The sequence below is a fragment of the Choloepus didactylus genome, chromosome 6 (assembly GCF_015220235.1).
Source record: "Choloepus didactylus isolate mChoDid1 chromosome 6, mChoDid1.pri, whole genome shotgun sequence".
NCBI lineage: Eukaryota > Metazoa > Chordata > Mammalia > Pilosa > Megalonychidae > Choloepus > Choloepus didactylus.
Genome location: NC_051312.1, coordinates 49,400,409 through 49,426,267, shown reverse-complemented (window position 1 = coordinate 49,426,267; position 25,859 = coordinate 49,400,409). Strand labels below are relative to the sequence as shown.

The window sequence follows — 25,859 nt, the reverse complement described above, 5'->3', positions numbered from 1 at the left end:
AGAAAATAAATTTATCCAGGACAAAGAGAAACATTACATAATGATAAAAGGGTTAATCCACTAAGAAAACACAGCAATCCTAAATTTGTAACAAACAACAGAGCTGCAAAATATGTGAAGCAAAAACTGATAGAAGTGAAATATACAAATCCACAATTATAGTTGGAGACTTCAATAACCCTCTGAAAATCAACAAATGTATAGAAGAACTCAACATCATCAAACAACAGAATATAAACAGAATTTATAGAATATTTCTCTAACGAAAGCAAAATTCACATTATTTTCAAGTGTACATGTAACATATACCAAAATAGACAACATCCTGGGCCATAAAAGAAATGTCAACACTTAAAAGAATTGAAAACATGTAGCATATGTTCTTTGACTACAATGGAACTAGAAATCTATACCAGAAAGATAATGGGAAAATCTCCAAACACATAGAAACTAAAAAACACACTTCCAAATGACTCATGGGTTGAAATGATCTCTTAAGGTTGAATAAAAAAGTACATTGAATTATATGAAAATAAATAAAAACAACACCAAACTTTGTGGAAGACAGCTAAAGCAGTGTTGAAAGGGAAATTTATAGCATTAAGTTCATACGTTAGAAAAGGGGAAAAGTGTCAAATCAATCATCTAAGCTCCTACCTTGAGAACTTAGAAAAAGAAGAGTAAAATAAATCCAAAGCTAGTAGAAAGAAAACAATAAAGATAATAGTAGAAACCAACACCAGAGAAAAACAATAGAGAAAATCAAAGAAGCACCTTGTTTTTCAAAAGATTAATAAAATTGACAAACCTCTAGCAAGACTGACAAAATAAGAGAAGACACAAATTACCAATATCAGAAATGAAGCAAGGAATATCATACAGACTCTGCAGGTATCCAAAGAATAAGAGAAGCAGGCAGGGGACAAGGTGGAATGCAGATAACTCACATGTAAAGGAATTTGGGTAGGCGAATAAAAGCTATATGTTTTTCTCTCCCTGGCGTGGTGTGTAGCGCAAGAGCAGAGTACAAGTTATGGCAACCAGAGCCATAACAGGACAGGCGTTTAGAGAGTTTCTTCCCCTCCTTGACTGAGTATTGGTTGAAACTGTAACTAAAGGAGGCATTATGCTTCCAAAAAAATCTCAAGGAAAAGTATTGTAAGCAACAGTAGTAGCTATTGGATCAGGATCTAAAGAAAAGGGTGGAGCCATTGAACCGGTTAGCATGAAAGTTGGAGATAAAGTTCTCCCAGAATATGGAGGCACCAAAGTAGTTCTAGATGACAAGGAGTATTTCTTATTTAGAGATGGTGACATTCTTGGGAAGTATGTAGAGTGAAATCATTCTTGAAATGGCATCATATGAAGCTGCCCATTCCACTGAAGTTCTGAAATCTTCCATCATGTAAGTAACATCCATGTCTCTTTCATAATAATCTAATGATAATCCAGTGTTTCTAAAATTTAATTTCATTGTACTGAAATAAACATTTCCAAATAAAAATATGTAAATTGAAAAAAGCTATACATGTTTTAAAAAAAGAATGATGGAATGCTATGAATCATTCTACACACATACATTTGACAGCTTAGATGAAATAGATCAGTTGATTAAGAAGCACAAGCTAACACAACACACCCAATATAAAATACATACTTTTAATAAACCTGTTACTAGAATTTGAATTCATAATTTTAAAAATCCCAAAAAAGAAATTTGTAAGCCCAGGTTGTTTCACTGGATAAGTCTACCAAACATTTGAAGAATTAACAACAACTCTACCCAATTTTTTTCCAGAAAATAAAAAAACAAAGAACACTTCTCAACCCATTTCATGAAGCCAGTATTACAGGCAAAGACAGTGAAAAAAATGGACAATAGTATACCAATGTCCCTCATGAATGTTGACACAAAAACCCCTAACAAAATACTGGCAAATAGAATTTAAAAACATATAAAGAATTATACATGAGGATCAAGTGGGTTTATTCCAGGGATGCAAGGTTGGTTCAATATTTTTAAATCAATCAAAGTAATCAGCCATACTGACAGGCATAAGAAGAAAAATTCTCATGATCATAACAACTGTGCAAAAAATAAAAAAATAAAAAAAAAGCATTTGGCAAAACACAACAATAATGACAATAAAATCTCTCAGAAAACTAGGAATAGAGGGGAACTTCCTCAATTTGATAAAGAGCATTTAAAAACTTCCAGAAAACTTCATACTTAATGGTGAAAGGCTGAGTGTTTTCTGCACTAAGATCAAGAATGAGATAAGGATATCCACTCCCACCACTGCTATTCAACATAGTATTGGAAGCTCTAGACAGTGCAATAAATTGAGAAAAGGAAGTAGAATGCATATAGATTGGAAAGGAAGAAATGAAACTATCTATATTTGAAGATTACATGGTTGTCTATGAAGAAAATCCCAAAGAATACTTCTAGATCTAAGTGAGTTCAGCAAAAACATAGGATATAAGATCAACATGAAAACATCACTTACATTTCTATATACCAACAATGATCATTTGGAAACTGAAATTAAAGATAAAACACCATTCACAATTATTCAAAACAAAATGAAATCTTTAGGTATAAATCCAACAAAATATTTATAGAATTGTGTACCGAAAACTACAAATGATGATGAAAGAAATCAAAGAAAATCTAAATAAATGGAGAGATATACCATGTTCATGGATAGGAAACTCAACATATAAAGATGACAATTCTTTCCAAATTGATATATACAGTTAATGCAATTAATATCAAATTACTGTAAGATTTTTTTGTATATAAAGCAAGAATATTTTAAAATTTAGATAGAAAGGCAAAGGAAATAGAATAGCTACAACGATTTTGAAAAAGAATAAAGCGGGAAGAATTACTCTGCCTGTTTTCAAGACTTTTTATATAGGCATGGTAATCAAGACTATGTGGTACTGACAGAGGGATAGACAGATTAATGGAACAGAATAAGAAAGAGTACCACACAAAGATGGTCAACTGATTTTGACAAAGATGCAAAAGCAGTTAAATGGAGAAAGGATAATCTCATTAACAAATGGTGCTGGAACAATTGGATTTCCGTAGGCAAAAAAAAAAAAAAAAAAAGAACCTTAACATAAACATCACATCTTATGCAAAAATTAACTCAAAATGTACCATAGAGGACGTGGGGCATGATGGCGGATTGGTGAGGTGCATGTTTTGGTTACTCCTCCAGGGAAGTAGGCAGAAAGCCAGGAACTGTATGGACTGGACACCGCAGAGCAATTTGACTTTGGGCATACTTCATACAACACTCATGAAAACATGGAACTGCTGAGATAAGCGAAATCTTTAAGTTTTTGTGGCCAGGGGACCCGGGCCCCTCCCTGCCAGGCTCAGTCCCATGGGAGGAGGGGTCATCAGCGCTGGGGAGGAGAAGGGAGAACTGCAGTGGCAGCTCTTATCAGAAACTCATTCTACTGATCCAAACTCCAATCACAGATAGACTGAGACCAGACACCAGAGAATCTGAGAGCAGCCAGCCCAACAGAGAGGAGATAGGCATAGCAAAAAGCAGCAAGAAAAATTTCAAAAGTAAAAGTGGAGGCTTTTTGGAGTTCTGGTGAACATAGAAAGGTGAAGCGCAGAGCTCAGGCCCAAAGGTTCATTTGCAAAACATGAAGAAAAACTGATCTCTCTGTCCCCTGGACCTTTCCTTAATAGCCCTAATTGCTTTGTCTCTTAGCACTTCAATAACACATTAGATCTGCCAGGAGGCCCTTTTTTTTTTTATAATCTTTTTTTTCTTTTTCTGAAACAATTACTCTAAGAAGCCCAATACAGAAAGCCTCAAAGACTTGCAATTTGCGCAGGTCAAGACAAGAGCAGAACTAAGAGAGCTCTGAGACAAAAGGCAATAATCCAGTGGCTGAGAAAATTCACTAAACACCACAACTTCCAAAGAAAAGGGGGGCGTCCACTCACAGCCATCCTCCTGGTGGACAGGAAACACTCCTGCTCGTCACCAGCCCCATAGGCCAGAGCTGCCCCAGACAACAGAATGTGACGGAAGTGCTTCCAATAACACGCATACACCACAAAATTGAGCATGGACATTAGCCTCCCCTACACCCTCAGCTGGTTGTCCCAGAGTTGGGAAGGTGGGGCAGCATGAATTAACAAGCCCCATTCAGACATCATTTCAGCAGACTGGGAGCCTCCCTACACAGACCGGCAGCTCAGAACCACCCTGGGGGGACAGCACTCACCTGTGACATAGCACAGTCGTCCCTCAACAGAGGACCGGGGGTGCAAGGCCTGGAAGAGGGACCCACTTGCAAGTCTCAGGGGCCACACACCAATACCAAGGACTTGTGGGTCAGTGGCAGAGACAAACTGTAGCAGGACTGAACTGAAGGATTAGACTATTGCAGCAGATTTAAAACTCCAGGAACACCAGGGAGATTTGATTATTAGAGCCGCCCCCCTCCCTGACTGCCCAGACACACGCCCCTTATACAGGGTGGGCAGCACCAACTACACACGCAAGCTTGGTACACCAATTGGACCCCACAAGACCTACTCCCCCACTCACCACAGAGGCAAAGCAGGGGAGAACTGGCTTGAGGGGAACAGGTGGCTCGTGGACTCCACCTGCTGGTTAGTCAGAGAAACTGTACTCCACGAAGCTATAGATCTGACAAACTAGAGATAAGGATTTCAATTGGTCTACAAATCCTAAAAGAACCCTATCAAGTTAAGCAAATGCCAAGAGGCCAAAAACAACAGAAAATTTTAAAGCATATATAAAAACCAGAAGATATGGATAACCCAAGCCCAAGCACCCAAATCAAAAGATCAGAAGAGATACAGTACCTAGAGCAACTAATCAAAGAATTAAAGATGAACAATGAGACCATGGCACGGCATATAAAGGACATCAAGAAGAGCATGGAACAGGATATAAAGGACACCAAGAAGACCCTAGAAGATCATAAAGAAGACATTGCAAGACTAAATTAAAAAAAAGATGATCTTATGGAAATTAAAGGAACTGATGACCAAATTAAAAAGATTCTGGATACTCATACTACAAGACTAGAGGAAGGTGAACAATGAATCAGTGACCTGGAAGATGACAGAATGGAAAATGAAAGCACAAAAGAAAGAATGGGGAAAAAAAATCAAAATGGACCTCAGGGATATGATAGATAGTATAAAACGTCCAAATATAAGACTCATTGGTGTTCCAGAAGGAGAAGAGAAGAGTAAAGGTCTAGGAAGAGTATTCAAAGAAATTGTTGGGGAAAACTTCCCAAATCTTCTAAACACCATAAATACACAAATCATAAATGCCCAGCGAGCTCCAAATAGAATAAATCCAAATAAACACGATATATTTAAAATTCTGAGTGAGAAAAATTTCTGAACAAGAATACTTTATCCAGCAAAGCTCTCCTTCAAATCTGAGGGAGAGCTTAAATTTTTCACAAACAAATGCTGAGAGAATTTGCTAACAAGAGACCTGCCCTACTGGAGATAATAAAGGGAGCCCTACAGACAAAGAAACAAAGAAAGGAGAGAGAGACTTGGAGAAAGGTTCAGTTCTAAAGAGATTCGGTATGAGTACATTAAAGGATATTAATAGAGAGATGGAAAAATATATACGACAAACATAAACCAAAGGATAAGATGGCTGATTGAAGAAATGCCTTCATGGTTATAACGTTGAATGGAAATGGATTAAACTCACAAATTAAAAGATACACATTCGCAGAATGGATCAAAAAAAAATGAAACATCAACATGCTGCATACAAGAGATTCATCTTAGACACAGGGACACAAAGAAATTGAAAGTGAAAGGATGGAAAAAAAATATTTCATGCAAGCTACAGCCAAAAGAAAGCAGGGGCAGCAATATTAATTTCAGATAAAATAGACTTTAAGTGCAAGGATGTTATGAGAGACAAAGATGGCCACTACATACTAATAAAAGGGGCAATTCAACAAGAAGAAATAACAATCATAAATGTTTATGCACGCAATCAAGGTGCCATAAAATACGTAAGAGAAACACTGGCAAAACTAAAGGAAGCAATTGATGTTTCCACAATAATTGTGGGAGACTTCAACACATCCCTCTCTCCTATAGATAGATCAACCAGACAGAAGACCAATAAGGAAATTGAAAACCTAAACAATCTGATAAATGAATTGGATTCAACAGACATGTATGGAGCATTACATCCCAAATCACCAGGATACACATACTTCTCTAGTGCTCATGGAACTTTCTCCACAATAGATCATATGCTGGGACATAAAACAAGGCTCAATAAATTTAAGAAGATTGAAATTATTCAAAGCACATTCTCTGACCACAATGGAATACAATTAGAAGTCAATAACCATCAGACTTAGAAAATTCACAAATACCTGGAGGTTAAACAACACACTCCTAAACAATCAGTGGGTTAAAGAAGAAATAGCAAGAGAAATTGCTAAATATATAGAGACGAATGAAAATGAGAACACAACATATCAAAACCTATGGGACGCAGCAAAAGCAGTACTCAGGGGGAAATTTATAGCACTAAAAGCATATATTAAAAAGGAAGAAAGAGCCAAAATCAAAGAACTAATGGATCAACTAAAGAAGCTAGAAAATGAACAGCAAACCAATCCTAAACCAAGTAGAAGAAAAGAAATAAGTATTAAAGCAGAAATAAATGACATAGAGAACAAAAAAACAATACAGAGGATAAATAACACCAAAAGTTGGTTCTCTGAGAAGATCAACAAGATTGACAAGCCCCTAGCTAGACTGACAAAATCAAAATGAGAGAAGACCCATATAAACAAAATAATGAATGAGAAAGGTGACATAACTGCAGATCCCGAGGAAATTAAAAAAATTATGACAGGATACTATGAACAACTGTATGGCAACAAACTGGATAATGTAGAGGAAATGGAAAATTTCCTGGAAACATAGGAACAATCTAGACTGACCAGAGAAGAAACAGAAGACCTCAACCAACCAATCACAAGCAAAGAGATCCAATCAGTCATCAAAAATCTTCCCAAAAATAAATGCCCAGGGCCAGATGGCTTCACAGGGGAATTCTATCAAACTTTCCAGAAAGAACTGACACCAATCTTACTCAAACTCTTTCAAAACATTGAAGAAAATGGAACACTACCTAACTCATTTTATGAAGCTAACATCAATCTGATATCAAAACCAGGCAAAGATGCTACAAAAAAGGAAAACTACCGGCCAATCTCCCTAATGAATATAGATGCAAAAATCCTCAACAAAATACTTGCAAATCGAATCCAAAGACACATTAAAAAAATCATACACCATGACCAAGTGGGGTTCATTCCAGGCATGCAAGGATGGTTCAACATAAGAATATCAATCAATGTATTACAACACATTAACAAATCAAAAGCGAAAAATCAAATGATCATCTCAATAGACGCTGAAAAAGCATTCAACAAAATCCAACATCCCTTTTTGATAAAAACACTTCAAAAGGTAGGAATTGAAGGAAACTTCCTCAATATGATAAAGAGCATATATGAAAAACCCACCACCAGCATAGTACTCAATAGTGAGAGACTGAAAGCCTTCCCTCTAAGATCAGGAACAAGACAAGGATGCCCGCTACCATCACTGGTATTCAACACTGTGCTGGAAGTGCTAGCCAGGGCAATCCAGCAAGACAAAGAAATAAAAGGCATCCAAATTGGAAAGGAAGAAGTAAAACTGTCATTGCTTACAGATGATATGATCTTATATCTGGAAAACCCCAAGAAATCAATGACACAGCTACTAGAGCTAATAAATTTAGCAAAGTAGCAGGATACAAGATTAATGCACATAAGTCAGTAATGTTTCTATATGCTAGAAATGAACAAACTGAAGAGACACTCAAGAAAAAGATACCATTTTCAATAGCAACTAAAAAAATCAAGTACCTAGGAATAAACTTAACCAAAGATGTAAAAGACCTATACAAAGAAAACTACATAACTCTATTAAAAGAAATAGAGGGGGACCTTAAAAGATGGAAAAATATTCCATGTTTATGGATAGGAAGGCTAAATGTCATTAAGATGTCAAGTCTACCCAAACTCATCTACAGATTCAATGCAATTCCAATCAAAATTCCAACAACCTACTTTGCAGACTTGGAAAAGCTAGTAATCAAATTTATTTGGAAAGGGAAGATGCCTCAAATTGCTAAAGACACTCTAAAAAAGAAAAACAAAGTGGGAGGACTTACACTCCCTGACTTTGAAGCTTATTATAAAGCCACAGTTGTCAAAACAGCATGGTACTGGCACAAAGATAGACATATTGATCAATGGAATCAAATTGAGAACTCAGAGATAGACCCCCAGATCTATGGCCGACTGATCTTTAATAAGGCCCCCAAAGTCACTGAACTGGGTCATAATGGTCTTTTCAACAAATGGGGCTGGGAGAGTTGGATATCCATATCCAAAAGAATGAAAGAGGACCCCTACCTCACACCCTGCACAAATATTAACTCAAAATGGATCAAAGATCTCAATATAAAAGAAAGTACCATAAAACTCCTAGAAGATAATGTAGAAAAACATCTTCAAGACCTTGTATTAGGCGGCCACTTCCTAGACTTTACACCCAAAGCACAAGCAACAAAAGAAAAAATAGATAAATGGGAACTCCTCAAGCTTAGAAGTTTCTGCACCTCAAAGGAATTTCTCAAAAAGGTAAAGAGGCAGCCAACTCAATGGGAGAAAATTTTTGGAAACCATGTATCTGACAAAAGACTGATATCTTGCATATATGAAGAAATCCTACAACTCAATGACGATAATACAGACAGCCCAAGTATAAAATCGGCAGAAGATATGAAAAGACAGTTCTCTGAAGAGGAAATACAAATGGCCAAGAAACACATGAAAAAATGTTTAGCTTCACTAGCTATTAGAGAGATGCAAATTAAGACCACAATGAGATACCATCTAACACTGATTAGAGTGGCTGCCATTAAACAAACAGGAAACTACAAATGCTGGAGGGGATGTGGAGAAATTGGAACTCTTATTCATTGTTCATGGGAATGTATAATGGTTCAGCCACTCTGGAAGTCAGTCTGGCAGTTCCTTAGAAAACTAGATATAGAGCTACCATTCGATCCAGCGATTGCAATCTCAATATACCCGGAAGACGGAAAAGCAGTGACACGAACAGATATCTGCACGCCAATGTTCATAGCAGCATTATTCACAATTGCCAAGAGATGGAAACAACCCAAATGTCCTTCAGCAGATGAGTGTATAAATAAAATGTGGTATATACACACGATGGAATACTACACGGCAGTAAGAAGGAATGATGTCGTGAAACATATGACAGCATGGATGAACCTTGAAGACATAATGCTGAGTGAAATAAGCCAGGCACAAAAAGAGAAATATTATATGCTACCACAAATGTGAACTTTGAAAAATGTAAAACAAATGGGTTATAATGTAGAATGTAAGGAAACTAGTGATGGAGAGCAATTAAGGAAGGGGGAACAATAATCCAAGAAGAACAGATTAGCTACTGTGGGTAAATTTAACATTCTGGGAATGCCCAGGAATGACTATGGTCTGTTGACTTCTAATGGGTATAATAGGAACAAGTTCACAGAAATGTTGCTATATTAGGTTACTTTCTTGGGATAGAATAGGAACATGTTAGAAGTAGAGTAGTTATCTTAGGTTAGTTGTCTTTTTCTTACTCCCTTGTTATGGTCTCTTTGAAATGTTCTTTTATTGTATGTTTTTTTTAAATTTTTTTTTAAATTTTTTAATTTTTCATACAGTTGATTTAGGAAAAAAAAAGTTTTAAAAAAAATAAAAAATAAACAAGGAAAAAAATATGCAGAGCCCCCTTGAGGAGCCGGTGGAGAATGCAGGGGTATTGGCCTACCCCACCTCCATGGTTGCTAACATGACCACAGACATAGGGGACTGGTGGTATGATGGATTGAGCCCTCTACCATGGGATTTGCCCTTGGGAAGACTGTTGCTGCAAAGGAGAGGCTAGGCCTCCCTATAATTGTGCCTAAGAGCCTCCCCCCGAGTGCCTCTTTGTTGCTCAGATGTGGCCCTCTCTCTCTAGCTAAGCCAACTTGAAAGGTGAAATCACTGCCCTCCCCGCTACGTGGGATCAGACACTCAGGGGAGTGAATCTCCCTGGCAACATGGAATATGACTCCCGGGGAGGAATGTAGACCCGGCATCGTGGGATGGAGAACATCTTCTTGACCAAAAGGGGGATGTGAAAGGAAATGAAATAAGCTTCAGTGGCAGAGAGATTCCAAGAGGAGCTGAGAGGTCACTCTGGTGGGCACTCTTATGCACAATATAGACAACCCTTTTTAGGTTCTAATGAATTGGGGTAGCTGGTGGTAGATACCTGAAACTATCAAACTACAACCCAGAACCCATGAATCTTGAAGACAATTGTATAAAAATGTGGCTTATGAGGGGAGACAGTGTGATTGGGGGGGCCATGGGGATCACACTCCCCTTTGTCTAGTTTGTGGATGGATGAGTGGAAAGGTGGGGGAAGGAAACAATCAAACAAATAGACAAGGGCGCCCAGTGTTCTTTTTTACTTTAGTTGCCCTTTTTCACTTTAATTATTATTCTTGTTATTTTTGTGTGTGTGGTAATGAGGGTGTTGGGGATTGATTTTGGTGATGAATGTACAACTATGTAATGGTACTGTGAACAATGGAATGTACGATTTGTTTTGTATGACTGTGTGGTATGTGACTATATCTCAATAAAATGAATATTAAAAAAAATGTACCATAGATTTACATGTCAATGATAAAGCTATAAACTTTTAGAATAAAACAAGAAAAAAATACTTAGGAGGAAACTTGGTGAACAGTTCTTAGACATGAACCAAATATGTGATCCATGAAAGAAAAAACTGATAAATTGGACTTCATCAAAATTAAAAACTTTTGCTCTGCAAAAGATCCTATTCAGGATGAAAAGACATTATAAATCTGAGAGAAAATATTTGCAAGTCACATACCTGTTTAAGGATTTATATCTATAAATATATATATAACTCTCAAAACTGAACAGTAAAAATCCTAAAAGCTTCAATTAGAAAATGGGCAAAAGACATGAACAGACATTTCATCAAAGATACGTGGATAGTATCTTAGTTTTCCAGAATTACTATCATGAATACCCCAAACTGGTTTGACTTAAACAGCAAGCATTTGAGGGCTTATGTTTTTGAGGCTAGAAGAAGTCAGAAGTCCAAAATCAAAGCACTGGCAAGACCATGTTTTCTCCCCGAGGACTTGCAACAAAATTTGGGTTTCACTGGCTTGCATCTGTCTCCTGTCACATGGTGATGTCCTTTTCCTTTCTTAACATATGACCCAAAAAGCACACTTCTTGGCATTTATCACAGAGGAATGAAATTTATGTCCACACAGAAACTTGTTCACAATTGTTCAGAGCAGCATTATTTGTAATAACTGAAACTGGAAACAATCAAAATATCTCACAATAGGCAAATTATTAAACAAACTGTGGTACATCCATACCATGAAATACTACTCAGAAATAAAAAGGAACAAACTATTCACAAATGCAATGACTTGGATGGATCTCAACGGTTTTTATGCTGAGTGAAAAAGTACTTCTCTCTACTATCCTTGCAACTTCCATTGCTTCTATAATTATTCTCAAAATAATAAATCAAAAATTTCTTTTAAAAAGTAGGAAAGAAGGAGGGAAGAAAGAAAATAAGAAAGGTAGGTTAAGTATAAATCAAGTATCGACAAACTATGGTGGGGGTCCAAATCTGGCCTACTGCCTATTTTTGTAAATGAAGTTTTATTGAAACACAGCCATACCCATTCATTTATGTGTTGTCTCTGGCTGCTTTTGAGCTATAATGGCAGAGCTGAGTAGTTGCAACAGAGACCATATAGTGCACAAGGTCTAAAATATTTACTATCTGACTCTTTAAAGAAATTGGATGACCCCTGGTATCAATGAACTTCCAGCATATGCACCAAAATATAAAAGTAATTATTTCTAGATGATGAGATTATGGATGATACTTTATTCTTCATATATATATATATATAATATATATATATATATATATATCTTAAATTTCCTTAAATGTATACAAGTATGTAAAAATGAAAAAAAGTAGAGTAATTTATTAAGAAAGACTCAAGGAGAAGAAAGAGAAACTCAGTGCTGTCCACTCGCTGATCATCACACACATCTATTTTATGAGGAACCAGGGAACACCGTTCTCACGAGCGTCAGTCCTTGAAACAGTTGTTCTGAAGAGTGGGTTTCTTTTTCTCAGACATACTTAGTCATGTAAGTGTTTCACGTTTCAAACTCAATGTTGGCTGCCTGGAATTAATTTCTAGCAAATACACAGGATCTCATAACAATCACTTCTGGCTCCATCTTGCGTTCCTGACACCTTTGTACTGGTGGCCTCATCCACTCTTATTTAAATATATCTTTCAGCACTGCATATTTTCATGTAATCCACCCTCAATCCTTAGAGTTACACCACAAGCCAAGGAGAGAAAAATAAAAGGAAAACGGGTTAAGCTTCTGACATTTTATATTTAAAGATGTTCTTATTTGGATATCATGCATATAGTAATAACTTCAGTTTCAAATTCACATCTTTACCAGTTCATCTCTTTGCAGGTCTTTTAAGGCAAAGATTTCCTTCCCCTTCTCATTGAACAATCTCTGAGCTGCAGAAGGTAAATTTAAAATTTCAGTGCACCTGTTAATAAAAGACACAAAAATTGTCTTTGCATGGAGAAAGCTTCCCACGCAGAAGAGAGAAAATAAACCAAGATCTGGATTGCTCATGTCTCCTCCTTCTGCAGGACTGTGAGACAGACAAAAGCCACGCTTTGGAGTCTAACAAACCCCTTTGGAGTCTCATTCCCCCTCTACAAGCTGCGTAATTTAGGAAAATTACTTAACCTCTCTGAACCTAAATTTCTTACTTTCCAGTGTTGTTTCGAGAATTAAGGGTTAATGTTGAAAAGACCTTAGCATAGCACCAGGCATGATCAATAAAAAGGTAGATATATTACCATTGAAGTTTCATTCTTCAACATCCTCAACAGTTTCCTATTTCTTTGCCTTTGCTTATGTTTTTCCTTTTGCCTAAAAATATCTTCCTCAGGCTTTTCCATTGAAGTTCTACCCCTTCTCCAAGGCCTCAAAAGTCACATCATTCATTTCCTTCACCAAGCATTTCCTCATCCCCCTCTATCAGGAACGATTTCTTAGTCCTTCAAGTCCCTTTGAAATAGGAATTTTTAGTCTGATTAAATGTTAAACAGTGAATCCCACCTCTCCCCAACAACCATTGGGCCAGCCCCATAGATACTGAGATGAATGGCACAGCTCCCCTGTCCTCTGAGGAACTCCCTGTCCAGAGAGGGGACAGATGAGTCAGCAACATTAGTGTAATATGAAGTCGTGGGTGTTGCCTTAGGCACCTGGTCAGGGTACTCTGAGAACAGAGAGGAAGAAACAATGAATTCCTCCAGGGGAGCCTTATCCAAGGAGAAAACATTTGTGTGGGGCCTTGAAGAATGAGTAGGAGTTTGTCAAGCAAGGATAGGTCCTAGAAGAGAAGTTTTGTGTGGCTGGAGCTGAGCATATGGACAGGAGGAGGGGAAAGATGAAACTAGAAACAAATATGGGAACCAGTGGAAGCACCTAGGATGCCAGACGAATGAACTTGGTCCCTAGCCCATATACAGCAGGAAGCTGTTCAAGGTATCAGAACAGAAGTGTGTTATTAGCAGATCTGTTTTTTAGAATGTTAACTGTCGAAACAGTGGAAGGTGAGCTGGAGGAGGGAGAGGATAGGATCTATATAGCCAGTTTAGGATAGAGGTTAAAAGGTAGAATTGTGGGAAAAAGGAGGTAGAGGTAAAAGATAGTGATGGGGCATTTCCTAAAGAATACTGTTGTGATGATTCTGCCTTTAGAAGAAGGAAAGTGAAAGATTCTTGCTGAAAATATTTTATGTTAGAATGTACTGTTTATAGTAAGTGAATTAGAGGTGACTGTATATTCATCAACTAGACTTAGCTATATGAAGAATGTTTCTAAATTTTATTTCTTTAGATAGGATAAACCAATTTGAGCAGATAATTAGGCCCTTCCTTTCTCCAAGAGGATCTTGGAAGTAAATAAGCCAATGGGAACTAAGACCATGCTTCTTATGTAATAGACTAGTGAGGACTGAGCCATGTTTCTCATCTATAGGAGTTGATAGGGTGGTTGTGGGAAGGACTATAAGAGAGTCGAGCCCATCACAAGATTTGCCTGCTGCTGTTTGGATGATGTCCAAAGACCCAACCCAATTCCTTCTACTTCCCCCAATATCTTTGTGGCTGGGGCTTGTAATCTAAGCACAGCCTAGGAAGAATTATCATCATCACATCTGCCCCCACTCCTAGTTTCCTAGGGAGAATATTTAGACTGGGGGTATCCAGCCTAAGGAGAACAGGTGGGAGAATAAAAGGAATGAGTGCTTGGTGACTCTCTTCTTCCATTTTGTGAAACTTTAGTTTTAAGAGTGCTGAATTTGGCCTGTGTCGATGGTTGGGAGTAGATTGGGATGAACTGCTTCCTCTGTATTTAATTCCAATAGCTAGTTCACACGCCAGACAAAATAAATAGGAGAGGAGAGTGAGAAAAAAGAACTTAGCTATTAAGCACCTAATGTTGAATGAGGGCTCCAGAGTCAGATTGCCTCGGTCCAAATTCCAGCCCCCTTACTTCCTGTCTGGGTGAACTTGGAGAAGTTATTTTATTTCTTTGAGCCTCATTCACTTGATCAGAAAAAGAGAGATATAGTAGTACTTATCTCACAAGTATGTTTTGCAGATTAAATGCATGAAGATCTGTAAATTACTGGCACATGAAAGTGAGCAACACGTTATTATTAAAAGGACTGACTACTGTAAGCATGTCCTGTCTACTTTCTCACTTAATTTTCACACCAATTCTGAGAGGCCCATCTTACTAATGAAGAAACTGAGCCTGGAGGTTATGTTCCTTGCCAAAGGACACATAACTAGTAAGCAGGAGAGTTGGAATTCAAACGCAGAATTGTCTGGGCTTTTTACTACATCGTGTGGCCTCCTCAAGTGAGAGAAACTGAGGCTTGAGATACAAAGGTGTCCAGATTTCCCGGTTAGGTGGATTGGTAAAGCCCCTAGAAATAAGGTTCCCTGACTCTTACCCCAGGAGTCAGGATAGGTAACTGTGCACCTGCTTGGGTTTAGAGAGTCCAGGGAAAGCAGAGTCTTATTCCTGACTGTATTTTCTCAGGGCTGTAGCAGAGGAACATTAAGTGGATCTGCATGCCTGAAACTAAATTATAATACAACTCAGGTATCTCTGAGAGAAAGGGCAGAGGGTAGAGAACGGAACTGGGCTTCCCAGCCCCTCCCTCTAAGCACTCACCAGAACACCCTACCCCAGGAGCCCCAGGCATTTTCCTCCAGCCCCCACCATGTGCCTACAAAACGAGTTCCAGTTATTTCCAAACTGTAGCAAAGCCTCAAGGAGTTATGGTATATGCTTTCTTCTTTCCTTTATTTTCTTGCTTTGTTTATCTGTCTCATTTCTCTCCTCTTCTTCATCAAGGCCCATTTCAAGCTTCACTCTCTCCATGTGACCTTCCCTGACAGCTGTACCTCACCAAGTTCTCTCTCCTTCCTGGTTACCCACAACTGGTTATATACCTTTTATCACCTGATCGTTTTCAGTTCCATGCAACTAAATACTGTCATGTGTGGCTTTCTGATTGTTTCACTTAGCAAGCTGTCTTCCAACAAGTTGGGAGATTCTTGAAAGCAAGGAAATCCTTGCTTATTTTTTAATCTTTTGCAAAATATCTAACACCAATATGCATATAATATGAACATAACAAATGCCTGTTGAAAAGAAGCAAATTCTTTCTTCCTCTTAGCTTTTCATCCAATTCTCTTGTTTAACAGATAAGGCTCAGAGAAGGACAGCGTTTTGCTGAAGATTCCCAGCTAGTTAATGGCAAGCCTGGGGTTAAAAATCAGGTCCTCCAATAGTCTTTCCAAAACTCCATGTTGCTGGCAACTTCACTTGAAGTAGTACCAACAAAAAAAGCTCTATGTCTATTATTTAAAAAAACGGGTGATTATACATAACTTTCCTTAAATTCTGTAAGACTGCTCCCTTATATTTGAGAAGAAAAATTTTGCACACACACAAAAAACTCATACCAGGTGTCCCGCCTTTGAAAAATTATAGAATTCTAAGGGACTAATTTTTGTTTTAGTGGGAAAATATTGATCAAAAGAAAACTTACAGTATATGTACTGATTTGGTTCTGTTATGTACCCCAGAAAGCCTATGTTCTTTTAATCCAATCTTGTGGGGCAGACCTATTGTGGGTGGGACCTCTTGATTAGGTTGTTTCTATGGAGATGTGACCCCGCCCATTCAAGGTGGTCTTAATCCCCTCGCTGGAGTCCTCTATGAGAGGATAAAAGGCAGAGACATTTTGGAGAGAGCTGAGAGAAAGTGAGACAGAAGCCCAGAGACATTTTGGAGAAGGCCACTGAAACCAGATGCTAAACCCAGGAGAGAAGGATCAGCAGAGCCAGCCATGTGCCTTCCCAGGTGATGGGAACCCTGGATGCCATCGGCCTTTTTTCAGAGACGGTATCTTCCTGTTGATGCTTTAATTGGAACATTTACGTGGTCTTAGAACTGTAAATTTCTGAACTAATAACTCTCCATTATAAAAGCCAATCCATTTCTGATATATTACATTCTGGCAGCTTTAGCAAACTGAAACACCATACATCAGAAATATGATATAGTTTAGTGACATTTTAAAAATTGGTTTAGAGTAGATAAAATATAAAAGTTTAACTATCCTGACTTCAATTCAGGCACATGTAAACCAAAAAAAGTGCTGTAGAGCTGTGAAATATATAAAAATGGAATTAAATTATATTTACAGAGTTGGGAGATCAGAAAGCTAGAGGAACTTCCAGACCTTGAAATTTGAAAAAAGAAAATTGGATTTATTATCACTGGTATCATGTCATGTAGTTTATGTATTTCACAGATTAAAAACTCCAGAATCATTGTATTAACAACTGTTTTCTAACGTAGGTACATATGCACTATGTGTTATATTTTATACATATTCTTCAAGCATTTGAATGGAAAATACCTTTGCATTTACAATATTAAATATTTACCTTTCCAAAAGTTGGTAAAATTCCGTCTGGTTTGTTTCTGTTTCAGAATATTGACCGACATGGATTTTCACATTCTCTTTCCTTTCAATGTCAACATTTCTGAAATAAATGATCCATGATTTGATTGATATGTCAGTATATTGTCAACTTTCTTTTCAACTTGTTTAAATATGTGAAAAATCATGATGTCTTAATTTCTTATGATTTGCCCTAAAATAATCCGCCTTTCTTTAAAAAAAAGTTTCAAAAAGCCATCATAATTAAATAATAAACTGCATAAACATTGACACTGAATAATTTAAATGAGAAAATAATTTTTCAATATTCATCTCTCTTCTAATAATGCTGAACACTCAGAGATGTGAACTTGTCACCTTTGTAGAAAAAGCAGATACTACATTCATTTTGTGGGTGATGTTTTATTCGTATATCATTATATTATCAATCTATTTCTAAAATACCTTAAGCTGAAAAATAAATAATAACAGAAGAAAATGATGTTTAATTGGAATTTATTTCTACTTATATTTCCAAGTTCAAAAACTATTCTGTGCATTTTTAGGATCTCTATATTTTAATAAATGACAGAAGTAGTGGCCAACTCATTCATTCATTAAAGTGGTGATGAAATGTAGTTATTCATTAATTCATCCATTCATTCAATAAATGCTAATTTAGGGCTTATTGTGGGTCCTAAATCACATGGTGAAAAAAGTGACTCTCTAACACCTGAATATTTGATTAACCATGACCATACAGTAGCAGACAGCAGAGAGTTTCACATACCCTCAGCTACAATAGCTGTCCAAACTGACAGATCCCTTAAATTGTTAGGATTACCTGATTGAACCATGCATTTTAAAACATTAATGTGATGAAAGAAAATTGGTATGTAATTTTGAGGAATATCTAAAGATACAAAATAAAAAATTAAATGCAGGAAAAGAGAAATTATTTAACTTTGGATGTTAAAAAAAGACACCTACTACTTTAAGGGCATTACTCTCACATTTTACATCTAGTAGAATGAGCTAATTATGAAATGTATGCATCAAAGATTTCAATTTCAGGCTTGACTTTACTTTGAAGATTAATTTTTTAGTTTATCATCTTTACAGGCAGTTCAGTGGACAGCCGATCTGAATGTTACTCATTGTTCAGCGATGTATGAAGTATATTTAATCAATGTGAAGAAAGTAATATTAAACTATTATCAGCAGCCTCAAATATTCTAAACATCTCAAAAGGAAGGTCAAGAGGTAATATCACTGATAATAATATGAAAAACAATGTGTTTAACTCATTCATTACTTCAGGGCTTTTCAGCCGTCTATGATTACTTTTGTCATAAAATGGAATGAAAATATAGCTCTTTGGGAATATTTTATTCCAGTCTCATAAGGTAAGGTAAAGCACACGTCAGTTGACGCTTTCCTGAGATGATAAACTTTTAAAATATTTATTCCAAGGCAAGAATATAAAATATAGATATATTTTTACAAACTATATTTGTTCACTAAATATTGCAAAGATTTAAACATAATCAAATTATTTTGTATAATAATGTAAAGGAATTACAAAATTATATTTAAGAAGGAATTTATATGAGTCCAGATATTTCAAGATACATCAATAAATCTCAAACAAAAATGCTAATTAAAATGGACACATTTAGCATGGGAACTTTCTTTTTATCAGACAACTCATTTATAATTCATTATGTTCTCCTATGCCTCGCCTAAATCAGCAAGTTCAAGTTAAATTCCTGACATAGAAATTAAATGAATCTTAGTATTTGTTTTCATCTCCAAATATCAACATAGGGGCCCCCTTTTTAAAATAAACATACAATTCCCCCCAAAAACGTCTTTAACCAAGAAGACGAAAAGCTGTAGGAACTAGAAAGTGTATTTAATTAAACGTATGAACCAGTTGTTCTTACTGAGTTTTCTGTCTAGGTGGGATGTCTGGACCAATTATAATTAGGGCTTTGCTTTTATTCATGTCTCCATTCCTCAAAACTCTGAGTCTCATGGGAACACACTGCTCTGGTGTCTTACAGATGGGTTTCTTCATTGGAGGACTGTTCGGAACAAGCTGTCCTTCTATTGGCCAGTCAAAGTCCTTCAGAAAGATACAAAAAAACATAATAATAATATATAAAAAGAGTCATTTCTAGATTTAAAAAATATGTATTAAACACACTACTTACATCTTTCAATCTTTCATTCATTCGACAAAAATTTATTAGGCACCTAAGATGCTAAGATGTTCTAGACACTTCTAGTTAATATTTTATTTGAATAGGGAAGAAAGATAATAATTAAAAAAATTCATACAACAAACCTATGGAAGATTTATTTCTTTCAGAGGAACATCATTGTAGAAAAATAGAATTGAATTAACTTGGAATGTTCTTTTGCTCATGTGTGAAGTATCTTTAATCAATGTGAAGAAAGGAAGAATGTGTGAAAAGTGGTTTTACAATAGCCTGAAATAATATATCACGTTTCCACTTACAAAATATACCCAGGTCTCAAACACTTTTCATCAGTTTCATTCTCACTCTGGCCCAGGCCACTAGCCTCTCACTTAGAGATAGCAAAAGCCTCCTAAATGCTCATTCCTGCTTCTACCTTAGCCTCCTCCACTCTGGTTTCATAATGATCCTATTTATACTTAGGCCAGAGCACATCACTTTATCTTCTCCAAATCTTCCAATGGCTTCCCATCTTAGTCAAAATAAAAGCCAAAGTCCTTACAATGGCCCACAAGGCACTAAATGATGTGTATCCTCTCTTTTCTTTCTGACCTTATCTCCTGCTATTTTCCCCCTCACCCACATTGCTTCTGCCATGTTTTACCTTATGGTTCCTCAAACACACTAGCTCAGGTTCTTTGCATTTCTTTGCATGCTCTTTCCCTAGAGATCTGTGTGGTTCACTTCCTCATGTTCTTCAAGTCTTTAATCATATATCACTTCAATGAAGTCCTCCCTGGAAAATCTGTGTAAAACTTCCAAATCCTGCCCTGTGCTACTCCCCATCAACAATCCCTACCCCCATCCTTGCTTCCGTTTTCTCCTTAGCTATTATCACTGACTAATCTTCATGAGAGCATCAGTAGAGTAGCTAAGAGCATGGATCTAGAGCCAGACTACCTGTATTTGAAGCTTTGCCCCATGTCTTTAGTTGTGTGACCTTGGGTGAACCTTTCACCAAAGATAGATGGGGACTGATGGGTAAATTCTTCCTCCAGTAGAGACTCTTCTGAGAACACTGTATAAATGGCTTCTTAGGAGACGGCCAGTTGCACTTAGCAGTGACCAGCTTGGTAACTCATTCTCCTATCGGCTCTTCTTCCTTCCTGCTTATCTCTTACTTTCTGCTTCCTAAGATTGCACTTCTAACAAAGTAGTAGCACATAATTAGCTAACTGCATTTAACTAGAGGAAAACCAGTATAAATAAATGTTTAACTATCTGATGAGTAGAGTACTTTTCAGTTTAACAGTTCTTTCTTTATGTTTTTAATATAATATTTTGCTTAGTAAACATGTTAGGAATGGTGAACAATAAGGACAATTTATGACATTTCTAAATAAGCCAGTTGCCTCTGGCTCTGATTTTGGGAGAACCCAGGCAAAGATACAGCAATCCTTATGAACTAAAAGTGGGATTTATTTACTAAAGGAGATAATGGTGCCAATACCCAAAGAAGGAAGAAGGCATGCTGGGCAGGCAAACACCTCAGATAAAGGTTGCCCTAGCCAACTGGGAGTGTCCAACTGACATGACAAAGATAAAGCTACAAGTGATGCTGTGGGGAAGTGCCAGCATGGGAAGCCAATACAGAACAAAACATGTGACCTTTAGCTTATGGAAGAGGGAAATATTTTTTAAAAGCTAGTACAATAAGTAATGATTTATTAATTTGAAAAGTTTTTAGAATCTTGCAGTTACATTTATTCACCACATAGGTCAGAAGGATGTGTTTTAAATAAGTTATAAATAAAGTATCAAGGATTGTTAAGATAAGTGCTCTGAAATGGCACCTAATTATGATGCTCTAATTTGTTTGTGAGAAGAGTGAGTAGACAACATTAATTGTATTTGATTAGGAGAAAAGCAGTATAAATAAATGTTTAAATACCTAAGGAATGAAGTACTTTTCAATTTAACAGTTTTTTCTTTAATTTTTAGTCTAATATTTTGCTTAGTAGACATGTTAATAATAGTGACATACAATGAGGTTGATATATCATGCTTCTAAATAAGCACAATTTGAATTAATGAAGTTTTATTTTATTCCTGGATCTACATTGAGAAACTTTCACTTGAATGGCTTTAAATTGCAAAGGATAGACTTGAAATCTTTATTTAGATAAATGTCTATTATCTATGAATGGAACAATGGAGGAGAACAGTCTTCTCATTAAAAAAAAATACTCTCATATTCATGGCTAGATGTAAAATAGCTTATATTTCCCCCCTATCTTTCTGAACCATGGAAGGGAAAAGCAAGAGAAACAACATTCTCCCTCACGCCAAAAAGGCAGAGACTCTCTGAGAACTGTCAGTTAGTACAGTCAGGATGTGGAACTAAGATTTTCAGAAAGTGGCCCTAGCATGTTCTATTTCTGATAAATGCATCTGAAATGTGCTATCTTTTTTCCTAGCAATTTTCAGTCTTCTTACTTCCTAAACCAGTTTCATGACCTGGTGTTTACCCTTGCAGGCTTTGGATTTAGCACCACCAAAGCACTGCTGACTTCTGACAGCCTCTTTCCCATTCCAGATAGTGGGGGAAAAAAACAAAAAACAAAAAACAACTCGAGGATTTTTCTTTCTAATATGAGACATAACGGAAATGCAATCCAAAGGGAAGAGAAATTAACTAGTATTCCAAAATTTTCCAAATTTAAGACATGCCACAGACAGTTCTTCCTTTAAGCCAATTCAAAGCTTTGTTCTGATGTTTAAGCACTTTTACTTTGTCCTTCACAGAAACAGTGAGATATGGTATCAGGATAATGAAAGACAACAAGAGCATGGATAAACTGACTGGAATGCTGTTTCCTCTCACTCCATTTTCTCAGTTCAAATTCTTATGTTCCCAAATCTTTCTTCATTGGTTTTCTCCTGTACTGACACAGTTCCACAGAACAGCTGATGGTCAGGAGACCCTTCATGGACCATAGTATGACTTAAATTGATAATTCTGTGTTTTTCTTTATCGCCTCTTTCTCATAACTAAAGACATCATGTGCTTCTTTTGGGAGTCCAAACTTCAACCCATAATCTAAGTTTCTAAGTCAAATTTGCCCTCCATCATCCATTTATTATTAATAAACTAATAGATTCTTCCATTTGTTTCTCTGACCTTCCCACATCCCCTTGTTTTCCCTTAATAGTAACAGATAATTATCATTATTTCTTAGCAAAGTAATAAAATATGTACTTTTGCCTTCCTTTTGTTTAACATAGGTTCCTCCAAATAGATATAATTTTAGTAAATGACACAATTTACTAAATATTTTGGGGATTTGGAGAATTCTAAAATCACTATCCAATCGTTCATTCCAAAATCTTAAGACTCTTCAAACTCACTTTTTACCAACTATTTCATCCTTGAATATGAAATCCATATTCCTCCTTAGCTTTAAGTGCTTAGAAATACAAAGACTCAATTCACATCTTTTTCCCAAGGAGGAAGAGAATAACTTGAGTTCCTAGAAATTATTTCAGTGAACACAGTCATAGTGTAAACCAAAATGAAATAATCTTATGTTTTTATAAGGCTTTAACCTATTTTAAAATACTGATATCCCCAGATTTTTAAAATGCTGTTTGCACATAAAAACATTAGCAATTGCCTTTCAGGATGAATTTTTAAAAGTGAGAACAGCATGGAAACAGTTCTCGGAGCAGCTGTCGCCACTGAGAGGTAAATAGTTTGGTGTGAATACGGTCTGAATCATCCCCCAAAATAAGATTCTGAAATCTTCTCTTATTCATCATTCTATTTTGGAAGATTCTTGTCAACAGGAGAATTGGGGTGTCACTCAGAATAATGGTTCTTGGATGGGTTTCCTAGATTCAGTATTTCGATGATTTTCAAGCCTAATTGGGCAATTGGCCTGATCAATCTTTCCCCAAATAAGTCTTAGTTTCTGGGACACCCAGCTTTTTCTGTTTCTTCTTTGCCTTGTTTTCGTCCTTTAATCGCCCACTCTGCCTTCTTCCTTTTCTGGTTTCTTTCTCTTTGACACATAGTCCATACTTCTTAAATTTTAAGCTCTATGAGGGTAGGGACCACGCCTACCTCCTTCCTTCCTCTGTGTTCATTGCCAAATGAATAGCGGGGGAAATCAATCCAAAAGAAGGCAAGAACAGAGGAAAAAAGAAACATAATAAAAGGTAGGTCAAATAGAAAGCAAATAATAAATTATTAGAAACAAACCCCAATACTTCTGTAATTATAATAAATAGAAGTACTTTAGATTAGGAACAAAAATTGTCAGACAACTTTTTTAAAACTAACTATATGCTGATTATTGGAGACCCTCTTGAAACAGAAGAATATACAAATATTGAAAGTATAAGGATGGAAAGACAATATACAAAGAAAAGAAAACAATAACCAAAAGAAAGTTTGGGTGTTTTCTTAGTATCGTATAAGTGACACTTTTATTAGAGAAAGAGAAGGTCTCTATATAATGATAAAAGGTTCAATTCACCAGGGAGATATAATATTTGTGAACATGCATGTACCTAAGAACTATATTTCAAAATATTTAAAATAAAATTTGACAGACTACAGGAAGAAATAAATTCATCTCCATAATGGAAGACATAAACACATCTTTCTAATTTATTATATAACAACACATTTAACCAACTTTATCTATTACACCTAAAAAATACAATTCAAAAGCTGCATAGAAATTTTCAGAAAATTGACCACATATTCGGCCTTAAAGTAAGTCTTAACAACCACTTCTTGTATTAAGTGATACAACCTCATTAAGTTGACCACTGGGAAGAACCGGCCACATGTAGGTAAGCTTGTTCCATAGAGGATTTTCAACTCTGGAATATTTCCATTGGTCTGGTTTATTGGTCCCTTCTTGTTTTATGGCCCACCTAAGTTAAAATAAAAGATGAAAAGTAATTTAGCAAGGTTAAATATCACTTTAAAAATATTCATTTTATTCATTAAGTACTTGTTATATACTAAGCAATGACTCAGTTTTAATTGAAAACCCAGTTTGAATTAGAAAAACAGAAAATAACAAGTGTTGGCAAGGATGAGGAGAAATTTGGAATCCTTATTCACTGTTGGTGACATTGTAAAATGGTGCCGCCACTGTTGGAATCAGTTTGATGGTTCCTCATAAAGTTGAATGTAGAATTATCACATGACCCACAAATCCCACTTCTGGATAAATACCCAAAAGAACTGAAAGCAGGGACTCAAAGAGATATTTGTATACCAATGTTCATGGCAGCATTATTCACAATAGTCAAAAAGTGGGAGCAGATGAATGGATAAACAAAATGTGGTCTATAAGCATGTGGGATGTTATTCAACTGCAAGAAGGAATGAAGTTCTGATACATACTACAACATTGATGAAACTTGAAGACCTCATTTTGAGTGAAATAAACTGGACACAAAAATACAAATATTGTCTGCTTCCACCTATATGAAATATCTAGAATAAGCAAATTCATGGGGACAAAAAGTATATTAGAGATTACCAGGGCCTGGGTTCAGGGAGAAATGGAGAGTTATGGCTTAATGGGTACAGAGTTTCTGTTTTTGGTGATGAAAATGTTTTGGTAATGGATGACAGTGATAGTAGCACAACATTGTAAATGTAATTAGTGCCACTGAATTATACATGCAAAATGGCAAATTTTATGTTATATTTATGTTACATATGGTAGTTGGAAACTTTATGTGTCCCAGAAAACAAACAAACAAACATGTTCTTAATGTCAATCCATTCCTGTGGGTGGGAACCCATGATAAGTAGGACCTCCTGATGAGGCTACTTCAGTTAAGGTGTAGTCCACCTCAGTCACGATGGGTTTAAATCTTATTGCTGTACTTGTTCATAAATAGAGTGAAATTCAGATGGGGAGAGAGAAAGCCACAGGAAGCAAGAGGCTGGACATAGATGGAATCCCAAAGAGAAGGGAGAGACCAGGAGACACCACCATGTGCCTTGCCATATATCAGAGGAGCCAAGGATCGCAGGCAGCCAGCCTCAGAACATCACAGTCTTCAGGGAGAAAGCATCACCTTGATGATGCCTTGATGTGGACTTTCGTTTAGCTTCAAAACTGTCACCAAATGAATTCTCATTGTTTAAGCCAATCCATTTTGTGGGATTTGCTTGAACAGCCTAGGAAATTAAAGCAGATTTTGGTACCAGGAGAGTGGGGTGCTGCTATTCAAATACCAAAAATGTAGAAATGGCTTTGGAACTGGGTAATAGGAGAAGC

At 36.4% G+C, this 25,859-nt stretch overlaps 1 protein-coding gene and 1 pseudogene across 1 annotated transcript in view; one reads left to right on the top strand and one right to left on the bottom strand.

The window, feature by feature from the left end:
• The window catches only part of DCDC1 (doublecortin domain containing 1), a 632,177-nt gene that overhangs the window by 91,044 nt on the left and 515,274 nt on the right, over nt 1-25,859 (bottom strand). The window contains 4 exon segments of the mRNA XM_037839043.1: nt 12,748-12,847; nt 17,349-17,447; nt 19,291-19,472; nt 24,369-24,492. Of these exon segments, the coding sequence (XP_037694971.1) occupies nt 12,748-12,847; nt 17,349-17,447; nt 19,291-19,472; nt 24,369-24,492 (505 nt within the window).
• LOC119535844 lies at nt 1,034-1,339 on the top strand (annotated as a pseudogene).